The sequence below is a fragment of the Populus euphratica genome, unplaced genomic scaffold (genome assembly GCF_000495115.2).
Source record: "Populus euphratica unplaced genomic scaffold, PopEup_1.0 scaffold562.1, whole genome shotgun sequence".
Lineage (NCBI taxonomy): Eukaryota > Viridiplantae > Streptophyta > Magnoliopsida > Malpighiales > Salicaceae > Populus > Populus euphratica.
This window is the reverse complement of record NW_011500442.1, coordinates 37444-49987: the sequence shown is the minus strand read 5'-3', so window position 1 is coordinate 49987 and position 12544 is coordinate 37444. Positions and strand designations below refer to the sequence as shown.

The 12544-nt window shown below is 33.0% G+C and overlaps 3 protein-coding genes across 3 annotated transcripts in view; all 3 read right to left on the bottom strand.

Moving 5' to 3' along the window:
• Positions 1 to 998, bottom strand: part of LOC105114713 (60S ribosomal protein L18a-2) — a 2591-nt gene extending 1593 nt beyond the window's left edge. Inside the window, exons 1-3 of the mRNA XM_011011353.1 lie at positions 974 to 998; positions 766 to 881; positions 606 to 669 (exon numbers count right to left, since the gene is read on the bottom strand). Coding sequence (XP_011009655.1) covers positions 606 to 669; positions 766 to 881; positions 974 to 988 — 195 coding nt within the window. The 5' untranslated portion in view covers positions 989 to 998. The remainder of the gene's footprint in view (positions 1 to 605; positions 670 to 765; positions 882 to 973) is intronic.
• Positions 999 to 3910: 2912 nt separating this feature from the next.
• LOC105114714 (60S ribosomal protein L18a) lies at positions 3911 to 6563 on the bottom strand. The gene is made up of 4 exons (XM_011011354.1): positions 6450 to 6563; positions 6246 to 6361; positions 6086 to 6149; positions 3911 to 4430 (listed from the first exon to the last, which is right to left on the bottom strand). The coding sequence occupies exons 1-4, from the start codon at positions 6462 to 6464 to the stop codon at positions 4089 to 4091; spliced, it is 537 nt and encodes a 178-aa protein (XP_011009656.1). The 5' UTR covers positions 6465 to 6563; the 3' UTR covers positions 3911 to 4088.
• Positions 6564 to 9373: 2810 nt separating this feature from the next.
• Positions 9374 to 12011, bottom strand: LOC105114715 (60S ribosomal protein L18a-2). The gene is made up of 4 exons (XM_011011355.1): positions 11899 to 12011; positions 11691 to 11806; positions 11531 to 11594; positions 9374 to 9892 (listed from the first exon to the last, which is right to left on the bottom strand). Exons 1-4 carry the CDS (start codon positions 11911 to 11913, stop codon positions 9551 to 9553), a joined length of 537 nt encoding a protein of 178 aa, XP_011009657.1. The 5' UTR covers positions 11914 to 12011; the 3' UTR covers positions 9374 to 9550.
• Between the last annotated feature and the right edge of the window lie 533 nt (positions 12012 to 12544).

Below are 12544 nucleotides of genomic sequence, written 5' to 3'. Positions count from 1 at the left end.
TCACTATAAAATTGCAGAATCTAGATTCACATGGTTGTTAATTCCAAGTCTACAAAGTGGAATACTAGTGGTATCAACACTTACACAAATTCCCTCTGTTTTTCTAACCAGCAATCATCAAATGAGCCTCCACAGCCAACCTTCTAATTTATATCACTAAAGGAATCATGTAACCATCCTAGGGGTGGTTACAAAAGCATTGACTAGAATGACAACGTGGTATAATCCATGAGACTCTGCCAATGGTATCTCAAAACTGTCATTTTTTCATTGTACTCATAAGGATATGTTGTATATAATAATGCTCTTTTGCATATCCATGATTGTAGACTGAGGCCACAGCCCCTTTTATCATTAAAACAATAATTTACAAACAATGAACAGAAACAGCCATCCCTTTTCACCAAAATCATTCTTTGTTTCGAGAAAGCCTAATGATAGGCAACTCAACACCGCAAGTCCACATGCATTACAAAAGAAGCAACAGTCACCACTCACCACCACTTCATTTGTCAGTACCATCATTTCAAATCAGGCAATTAAACAATAAAACAAAGCAAAAAACAAAGAAAATCCTAAAAAAAATCCCATTTCAGCTCACATACCTCATTGATTGCAAGAACCTGTCCATTGCTCTTCTTGACTTTCTTAAGCTTCCTCAAGAAGTACCTATAATCAACAAACGGACTTAGCAAATAATAAAAAACAAGCAAAGAAAAATAGTAGAGAGAGAGAGAGAGGTGAGAAGTGAAAATAGATACATACCAAAACTTGGATTTGGCACGGACCTCATTAGTGGCCCAAAGCTTCATGCGGTAGATCTTAGGGTGCTCATCACTCTCTGTTGGAAGCGCTCTCCCGACCACTTGGTACTGGTGAAACTGTTTCATTCCACAATCAATCAAACATCTTTATATTTAGATCCATTAATGAATAATTAAAAAAAAAAAGAGAATTAAGACCACAAACATACCCTGAAAGTACCCATTTTTTATGTAACGACCCGCGAACCCGTGGCATGACAAGCCGCCGGCCACCAATAAGGTTTCCTCCTTCCTTTCTTTCCCTTTTTTAAGCTTTGCAGAGAAGCGTGCGAGGGAGCGTTTAAAACCCTAGTTTCCTCCTCGTTGTTAGATTGGACTGGGCCCTAAATGCTTAGCGTCAGCCCAGCCCAAGTTCATGACCAAATACCGGACGAGCCCTATTTTTCCGTTAAATATTTTTATATCTTGTATTTTTTTATTGTTTTATAAATTAGTCCTTCTATTTTTAAAAAGAATAGGCTAATTCCTTGACTAAAATTGATTGTTTATTTTGCATAAGTGAGATTTCAAAATGGATTACAAATGAAAACTATTGTGCAAATAAAAAAGGTAATTTAATCATAATGAACAACCTATACAAAACCAAGCCACCATCCAACATGAAAGCATTAAATAATTCATCCATATCATTTCATGCCTCATTGAATACATTTCTTGCCTCATTGAATACATTTCTTGTTTTACTTGTTTTTCTTTTAAGAAAGCATTAAATATTCACATTATTTTCTATTTACAATCAACTAGCTAACTACTCTGATCAAGGTTAGGCAAGGAAAAATATTGTAAAATGCAGCCATGCTTTCAATGCAAGTGAACTCTCTTTTTTTTTTTTTTTTACTTAGGTCAAACATTTGTAAAAATGATAGCAAAAGCTTTAATTAGAGGGGTGGGTAGTTCCTAGTTATTTATGGGATAGAAGGCAACTATCCCACCTTCATTTTTTCCTACAATTCTCAATTTCCTCCTTCCTTTGAAACAAACATTACTTTTCAAACATTATTATTATTAACAAAGCACTAAAGGGGAGGTGAAATCACTTTAGCCATAGAGATAAAACACTATTAATTAGAATAATATTTTTTTATCTTATCTTTTAATAACTTAATTTTTTTTAATTTTATTCTTTAATATTTAGTTAGTTTGGTAATTGTGTTTTATAATTTTTTTTCATTTTTTTTATGTTAAGTTATATATTAGTCTCATGGATTTTGTTTTTTCTTGGTCTCAATCTTAAATATTAAATTAGTTGTAAGTAGAGCTTTGTAATTCTTTTTAATTTGCTTTTTATGAATTTATTCAGATTTCATAATCTACGTCACAGGTTTAACAGAAGGTCAATTTGGATTATTTTATTGGATTTGTTTTTTCAATCTTATTCTTTAATATTTAATTGGTTAAACATTGGGCTTTATAATTTTTTTATTCGTGTTCTATGGGGTTATCTCAATCTCATAACCCGAGTTACGAGTTTTATATATTAATTCAGGTTAACTCTGCTTATTTTTTTATATCTTATTTAATTAAATATTTTTTAATTAGGTTTCATAATTTTTTTATACTTGTTTTTTATCGAGTTATCCTAATTTTATAACTTGATTGTTAGTTTAACAAGTTAACTCAAATTATTTCGGTTCAATTTTTTTGTTATTTTTTAATTGATTTGTTTTTTCAATTTCATATATATGAAATTTCATTCTCAATATTAGATTATTTGAGAATTGAATTTTATAATTTTTTGTTTCAATTTGCTTTTTTAAAAATATCCTAGCTCTCATGGATTTTTTTTTATTGATTTCAAGATTCAACATTGTTTTTGTTGGAAATGGAGCTTCAATTTTTTTTTATTAACTTTTTATGAAGTTGTCATGAATTCATGTCAATTCATGTCGTGAGTTTAACAAGATTTTGGTTTTTTGTGAAATTTTTTTTTCAACATCAAATTGGTTAGAAATTGAGCTTTATATTTCTTTTTCTTTTTATTTGGTTATTTTGATCTAATAACTCATGTTGTGAGGTTTAGTAAGTTAATTTAGGTTTATTCGAGTTTTTTTTTAATTTTATTATTCAATATTAGATTAACTAGAAATTAATTATCTCATTACTTGGGATGCAGATTTGATAAATTAACCTAAATTAATTTAATATATCATTATTTTAATATATATTTTTTTATGAAAAATAACATTCTCCCTATCAACGTATCAATATTTTAGAAGTTGTCATTTAAGATGCATCATATTTTAAGTTTATTATTTTTTTATTAAAAATATTTAAATATTTTTTTTACATTAAAAAATTGATTATACCTATAACATAATAGTGCAGGCGAATTATCTAGTTCTAATGCAGGCGAATTATCTAGTTCTAGCTATTAAAGTTGTGATGGCGAATTTATTTGCTCTGGCATTAGCCACGATTCATGTCTAATCTCAGAACTTTATTTCATATATTTTTATCTATCAATTTAGGGAACTTGCCTCATCAATTTGATTGCTGCTCGAACTGTTTTGGTGCAAAAGCAAATATAGGAGCGCAAGTGACGGAGAAATCTGGAGAAATAAATGCCAGAGAGTACTTGTGCGCGCGCGCGCGTGTATTGAGAAATCTTGCATGTATGATATTTCGTATAAATGGACAGATGAATTCATCAAATCCATGTCATGACGCCATGAGATGGGGTTCCGGTTCAGGCAGGCACTCCCTTTTATCCTATAAATGCATTCCTCCCCAAGAATTTGTCACTGAGAAAATTGTCTAAACCTGGCCATTGCCAAATAACTCAAAACTTTTAGAACCTTCCATGTTACAGAGCAATGTTTACCATGCCTCTACAAGTGTTAGCATCACATTTCTACCACAGAATTATGCTTTCACGTTTTATGCTTTAGGTTAGGTTTTTCTTTCCCCTGCACCATATTTGAAAATAAAAATGATCTTCGAAAGTGCTCCAGGTTCATTCAAGGAGCTACAAGAAGCACTTTTCCGGAGTTGGAAAGCATCATTCTCTAGCAATTCCACGGCAATGCCAACATAACGCCCCCAAAAAGCCTTCATCATGACATAAAATAAGCAACCTCAAAACGCACAGGCAACTTAACAAACCACATGATATTCAAAACTTGAAAGAGTGAACAACAAATGCAGATCTATCTTACCAGAAGTAACAAGTTCATAAAAGAGATCATGTCCAATTCACTCTAGCTCAACAAACTACTCAATCTAACAAGTTGACATATTGAGGAACCAGCAAAACGACGAACCACGTCACATAAACAGGTTGGGCCTGGAAGCCTTGTATGTTGTCTTGAGCTTCCTGGATGGGGGTCTAACCTTCTTGAACACCAATGGAAATTTGATTTTGGAGTTGTGAAACTGCTTCGTACTCTCTCTCTTGCAAAGCTTGGCTGGGATGGTAGCTGTCTTAATGATTTGGATGCATGGAAACCTCACCCTGTGGCGAGATGCCATCTCAGTGTACATTTGTTCAACAGCGCCATTAAGAGTTGTGTCGCGGTATTCCTTGTACATGTTGTGATAACCAGTTCGGCTCTGGTATCGCAACCATATTCCATAATTCTTGATCTTGGTAGGATTCTTCTCAAAAATCTACAATCGGAAAATAATTATTTGAAGATGCTTGCAACACTAAGGCGCAACAAAATTGCAGAAAAGCCAGTGCATCTGTCCTTCCACCAGGCAATTCATTTACAAGTACCACAAATGGTGCTAAAAAGGACGCGTCTAAATCAGAGATGACGAATTTTAATTCCAAGCTGCTAACATCATTGGAATGGATGGGTAACACAGAAGCCCATTTCCTGTTAAAAGGATTTTACCAGCTTAACTCTCTTTTCAGTTCAACATTATCCTTACCTTAATTGAAGGGAAATTTGGCCAACGCAGGCATCAAGGAAAAGAGCTATAAAATATTCATCAATGTAACATCAAAATCTGGATTATCTAAATGCACTTATGTAGGAGATAACAAACACAAGTAAAATTAATCTGTCCAAGTTATCCTTTCATAGGCTTTACACATCAACGATACTTGTAAAACTTAGGTTTATCATTTCAGTTCTAACACACTAATATTAATAGTTGAAGAAACAAAATAAATGCTTATTTCCACACACCCACTTGAATCAATGAACTATTGAGTTGATATGGCCAATCAATACTTTTTTGCAAGTTGGTGGGATCCACACCAACACAAGAAAAATGCAGGTATTTCAAGCCACAAAGCAAGACAGTAGACAGAAGAAAAATGCTCAGTTACAAGTTAAGCCAAGCAAATTGTCACTAAACTTTCGTCTAATTTCTTACAAGTTCAAAGAATTTCATTGGTGCAACTTCATCTAAACTCTTCATTGAAAGCCTAGGCATGGTTCTAAGGAGTTAACCTGGACATCCATCATATTAGCCTTGAACTCTGTTAAACATGCACAGGGTTGTTTCATGCCTTTTTAACTCAGATTCAACTTTAGATCAAACCCCCATTTTCAAATATGAGAAAACATAGAGAGAGACAGAAAGGTCGAGAAGCCACAAATCTGACTGTCATAACTAATAAACTGATCTAACCAACATGCCCACAGGCATGCCTACATAAAAAATTGACAAAATCAGAGACTCATAACCACGTAAAGAAGATATGCAAGGGTCACTATAAAATTGCAGAATCTAGATTCACATGGTTGTTAATTCCAAGTCTACAAAGTGGAATACTAGTGGTATCAACACTTACATTAATTCCCTATGTTTTTTAAACCAACAATCATCAAATGAGCCTCCACAGCCAACCTTCTAATTTATATCACTAAAGGAATCATGTAACCATCCTAGGGGTGGTTACAAAAGCATTGACTAGAATGACAATGGGGTATAATCCATGAGACTCTGCCATGGGATCTCAAAACAGTCATTTTTTCATTGCACTCATAAGGACATGTATATAATAATGCTATTTTGCATACCAATGATTGTAGACTGAGGCTACAGCCCCTTTTATCATTAAAACAATCATTAACAAACAATGAACAGAAACAGCCATCCCTTTTCACCAAAATCATTCTTTGTTTCGAGAAAGCCTAATGATAGGCAACTCAACACCGCAAGTCCACATGCATTACAAAAGAAGCAACAGTCACAACTCACCACCACTTCATTTGTCAGTACCATCATTTCAAATCATGCAATTAAACAATAAAACAAAGCAAAAAACAAAGAAAATCCTAAAAAAAATCCCATTTCAGCTCACATACCTCATTGATTGCAAGAACCTGTCCATTGCTCTTCTTGACTTTCTTAAGCTTCCTCAAGAAGTACCTATAATCAACAAACGGACTTAGCAAATAATAAAAAACTAGCAAAGAAAAATAGTAGAGAGAGAGAGAGAGGTGAGAAGTGAAAATAGATACATACCAAAACTTGGATTTGGCACGGACCTCATTAGTGGCCCAAAGCTTCATGCGGTAGATCTTAGGGTGCTCATCACTCTCTGTTGGAAGCGCTCTCCCGACCACTTGGTACTGGTGAAACTGTTTCATTCCACAATCAATCAAACATCTTTATATTTAGATCCATTAATGAATAATTAAAAAAAAAAAATTAAGGCCACACACATACCCTGAAAGTAACCATTTTTTATGTGCTTGGGAGACAAGCCGCCGGCCACCAATAAGGTTTCCTCCTTCCTTTCTTTCCCTCTTTTTAAGCTTTGCAGAGAAGCGTACGAGGGAGCGTTTAAAACCCTAGTTTCCTCCTCGTTGTTAGATTGGACTGGGCCCTAAATGCTTAGCGTCAGCCCAGCCCAAGTTCATGACCAAATACCGGACGAGCCCTATTTTTCCGTTAAATATTTTTATATCTTGTATTTTTTTATTGTTTTATAAATTAGTCCTTCTATTTTTAAAAAGAATAGGCTAATTCCTTGACTAAAATTGATTGTTTATTTTGCATAAGTGAGATTTCAAAATGGATTACAAATGAAAACTATTGTGCAAATAAAAAAGGTAATTTAATCATAATGAACAACCTATACAAAACCAAGCCACCATCCAACATGAAAGCATTAAATAATTCATCCATATCATTTCATGCCTCATTGAATACATTTCTTGCCTCATTGAATACATTTCTTGTTTTACTTGTTTTTCTTTTAAGAAAGCATTAAATATTCACATTATTTTCTATTTACAATCAACTAGCTAACTACTCTGATCAAGGTTAGGCAAGGAAAAATATTGTAAAATGCAGCCATGCTTTCAATGCAAGTGAACTCTCTTTTTTTTTTTTTTTTACTTAGGTCAAACATTTGTAAAAATGATAGCAAAAGCTTTAATTAGAGGGGTGGGTAGTTCCTAGTTATTTATGGGATAGAAGGCAACTATCCCACCTTCATTTTTTCCTACAATTCTCAATTTCCTCCTTCCTTTGAAACAAACATTACTTTTCAAACATTATTATTATTAACAAAGCACTAAAGGGGAGGTGAAATCACTTTAGCCATAGAGATAAAACACTATTAATTAGAATAATATTTTTTTATCTTATCTTTTAATAACTTAATTTTTTTTAATTTTATTCTTTAATATTTAGTTAGTTTGGTAATTGTGTTTTATAATTTTTTTTCATTTTTTTTATGTTAAGTTATATATTAGTCTCATGGATTTTGTTTTTTCTTGGTCTCAATCTTAAATATTAAATTAGTTGTAAGTAGAGCTTTGTAATTCTTTTTAATTTGCTTTTTATGAATTTATTCAGATTTCATAATCTACGTCACAGGTTTAACAGAAGGTCAATTTGGATTATTTTATTGGATTTGTTTTTTCAATCTTATTCTTTAATATTTAATTGGTTAAACATTGGGCTTTATAATTTTTTTATTTGTGTTCTATGGGGTTATCTCAATCTCATAACCCGAGTTACGAGTTTTATATATTAATTCAGGTTAACTCTGCTTATTTTTTTATATCTTATTTAATTAAATATTTTTTAATTAGGTTTCATAATTTTTTTATACTTGTTTTTTATCGAGTTATCCTAATTTTATAACTTGATTGTTAGTTTAACAAGTTAACTCAAATTATTTCGGTTCAATTTTTTTGTTATTTTTTAATTGATTTGTTTTTTCAATTTCATATATATGAAATTTCATTCTCAATATTAGATTATTTGAGAATTGAATTTTATAATTTTTTGTTTCAATTTGCTTTTTTAAAGATATCCTAGCTCTCATGGATTTTTTTTTATTGATTTCAAGATTCAACATTGTTTTTGTTGGAAATGGAGCTTCAATTTTTTTTATTAACTTTTTATGAAGTTGTCATGAATTCATGTCAATTCATGTCGTGAGTTTAACAAGATTTTGGTTTTTTGTGAAATTTTTTTTTCAACATCAAATTGGTTAGAAATTGAGCTTTATATTTCTTTTTCTTTTTATTTGGTTATTTTGATCTAATAACTCATGTTGTGAGGTTTAGTAAGTTAATTTAGGTTTATTCGAGTTTTTTTTTAATTTTATTATTCAATATTAGATTAACTAGAAATTAATTATCTCATTACTTGGGATGCAGATTTGATAAATTAACCTAAATTAATTTAATATATCATTATTTTAATATATATTTTTTTATGAAAAATAACATTCTCCCTATCAACGTATCAATATTTTAGAAGTTGTCATTTAAGATGCATCATATTTTAAGTTTATTATTTTTTTATTAAAAATATTTAAATATTTTTTTTACATTAAAAAATTGATTATACCTATAACATAATAGTGCAGGCGAATTATCTAGTTCTAATGCAGGCGAATTATCTAGTTCTAGCTATTAAAGTTGTGATGGCGAATTTATTTGCTCTGGCATTAGCCACGATTCATGTCTAATCTCAGAACTTTATTTCATATATTTTTATCTATCAATTTAGGGAACTTGCCTCATCAATTTGATTGCTGCTCGAACTGTTTTGGTGCAAAAGCAAATATAGGAGCGCAAGTGACGGAGAAATCTGGAGAAATAAATGCCAGAGAGTACTTGTGCGCGCGCGCGCGTGTATTGAGAAATCTTGCATGTATGATATTTCGTATAAATGGACAGATGAATTCATCAAATCCATGTCATGACGCCATGAGATGGGGTTCCGGTTCAGGCAGGCACTCCCTTTTATCCTATAAATGCATTCCTCCCCAAGAATTTGTCACTGAGAAAATTGTCTAAACCTGGCCATTGCCAAATAACTCAAAACTTTTAGAACCTTCCATGTTACAGAGCAATGTTTACCATGCCTCTACAAGTGTTAGCATCACATTTCTACCACAGAATTATGCTTTCACGTTTTATGCTTTAGGTTAGGTTTTTCTTTCCCCTGCACCATATTTGAAAATAAAAATCATTTTTGGAAGTGCTCCAGGTTCATTTACGGATGTACAAGAAGCACTCTTCCTGAGTTGGGAAAGCACCATTATCTAGCAATTCCACGGCAATGCCAACATAACGCCCCCAAAAAGGTTTCATCATGACATCAAAAAAGCAACCTCAAAACGCATGGGCAACTTAACAAACCACATGATATTCAAAACTTGAAAGAGTGAACAACAAATGCAGATCTATCTCACCAAAAGTAACAAGTTCATAAAAGAGATCATGTCCAATTCACTCTAGCTCAACAAACTACTCAATCTAACAAGTTGACATATTGAGGAACCAGCAAAACGACGAACCACGTCACATAAACAGGTTGGGCCTGGAAGCCTTGTATGTTGTCTTGAGCTTCCTGGATGGGGGTCTAACCTTCTTGAACACCAATGGAAATTTGATTTTGGAGTTGTGAAACTGCTTCGTACTCTCTCTCTTGCAAAGCTTGGCTGGGATGGTAGCTGTCTTAATGATTTGGATGCATGGAAACCTCACCCTGTGGCGAGATGCCATCTCAGTGTACATTTGTTCAACAGCGCCATTAAGAGTTGTGTCGCGGTATTCCTTGTACATGTTGTGATAACCAGTTCTGCTCTGGTATCGCAGCCATATTCCATAATTCTTGATCTTGGTAGGATTCTTCTCAAAAATCTACAATCAGAAAACAATTATTTGAAGATGCTTGCAACACTAAGGCGCAACAAAATTGCAGAAAAGCCAGTGCATCTGTCCTTCCACCAGGCAATTCATTTAAAACTACAACAAATGGTGCTAAAAAGGAAACGTCTAAATCTGAGATGAGGAATTATAATTCCAAGCTGCTAACATCATTGGAATGGATGGGCAACACAGAAGCCCATTTCCTGTTAAAAGGATTCTACCAGCTTATCTCTCTCTTCAGTTCAACATTATCCATGTCTTAATTAAAGGGAAATATGGCCCACACAGGCATCAAGGAAAAGAGCTATTCATCAATGTAACATCAAAATCTGGATTATCTAAATGCACTTACGTAGGAGATAACAAACACAAGTAAAATTAATCTGTCCAAGTTATCCTTTCATAGACTTTACACATCAACGATACTTGTAAAACTTAGGTTTATCATTTCAGTTCTAACACACTAATATTATTTGTTGAAGAAACAAAAAAAATGCTTATTTCCATACACCCGCTTGAATAAATGCACCATTGAGTTGATGTGGACAATCAACACATTTTTGCAAGTTGGTAGGATCCACACCAACACAAGAAAAAATGCAGGTATTTCAAGCCACAAAGCAAGACAGTAGACAGAAGAAAAATGCTCAGTTACAAGTTAAGCCAAGCAAATTGTCACTAAACTTTCGTCTAATTTCTTACAAGTTCAAAGAATTTCATTGGTGCAACTTCATCTAAACTCTTCATTGAAAGCCTTGGCATAGTTCTAAGGAGTTAACCTGGACATCCATTATATTAGCCTTGAACTGTGTTAAGCATGTACAGGGCTGTTTCATACCCTTTTTAACTTGGATTCAACTTTAGATCAAACCCCCATTTTCAAATATGAGAAAACATAGAGAGAGTCAGCAAGGCCTAGATGCCACAAATCTGTCATAACTAATAAACTGAACTAACCTACATGCCCACATAAAAATTCAACAAAATCAGAGACTCATAACTGCGTAAAGAAGATATGCAAGGATCACTATAAAATTGCAGAATCTAGATTCACATGGTTGTTAATTCCAAGTCTACAAAGTGGAATACTAGTGGTATCAACACTTACACAAATTCCCTCTGTTTTTCTAACCAGCAATCATCAAATGAGCCTCCACAGCCAACCTTCTAATTTATATCACTAAAGGAATCATGTAACCATCCTAGGGGTGGTTACAAAAGCATTGACTAGAATGACAACGTGGTATAATCCATGAGACTCTGCCAATGGTATCTCAAAACTGTCATTTTTTCATTGTACTCATAAGGATATGTTGTATATAATAATGCTCTTTTGCATATCCATGATTGTAGACTGAGGCCACAGCCCCTTTTATCATTAAAACAATAATTTACAAACAATGAACAGAAACAGCCATCCCTTTTCACCAAAATCATTCTTTGTTTCGAGAAAGCCTAATGATAGGCAACTCAACACCGCAAGTCCACATGCATTACAAAAGAAGCAACAGTCACAACTCACCACCACTTCATTTGTCAGTACCATCATTTCAAATCAGGCAATTAAACAATAAAACAATGCAAAAAACAAAGAAAATCCTTAAAAAAATCCCATATCAGCTCTCATACCTCATTGATTGCAAGAACCTGGCCATTGCTCTTCTTGACTTTCTTAAGCTTCCTCAAGAAGTACCTATAATCAACAAACGGACTTAGCAAATAATAAAAAACTAGCAAAGAAAAATAGTAGAGAGAGAGAGAGAGGTGAGAAGTGAAAATAGATACATACCAAAACTTGGATTTGGCACGGACCTCATTAGTGGCCCAAAGCTTCATGCGGTAGATCTTAGGGTGCTCATCACTCTCTGTTGGAAGCGCTCTCCCGACCACTTGGTACTGGTGAAACTGTTTCACTCCACAATCAATCAAACATCTTTATATTTAGATCCATTAATGAATAATTAAAAAAAAAAAGAGAATTAAGACCACAAACATACCCTGAAAGTACCCATTTTTTATGTGCTTGGAAGAGAAGCCGCCGGCCACCAATAAGGTTTCCTCCTTCCTTTCTTTCCCTTTTTTAAGCTTTGCAGAGAAGCGTGCGAGGGAGCGTTTAAAACCCTAGTTTCCTCCTCGTTGTTAGATTGGACTGGGCCCTAAATGCTTACCGTCAGCCCAGCCCAAGTTCATGACTAAATACCGGACAAACCCTATTTTTTCCGTTAAATATTTTTATATCTTGTGTTTTTTTATTGTTTTATAAATTAGTCCTTCTATTTTTTGAAAAGAATAAGCTAATTCCTAGACTAGAGTTGATTGTTTATTTTGTCATAAGTGAGATTGCAGAGTCGATTACAAATGAAAACTATTGTGCACACAAAAAAAAAAATTTAATCATGATAAAAAACTTATACAAGACCAAGTTATCATCCAACATAAAAAAACTTAATTTTAGGTAAATCAAGTTACCATTCAAAATGAAAGGACTTAATTTTAGAATTTTTTAAATAAAAAGACTAACTAATTATCTATTTAAAAACACAAATATTAAATAATAATTTACTCTTCAAGAAAAAAAATGAATTTTAACATCATGTAATTTTTTTTTAATTTTTTTCTCATTAAATTATATTTGGTTTGAGT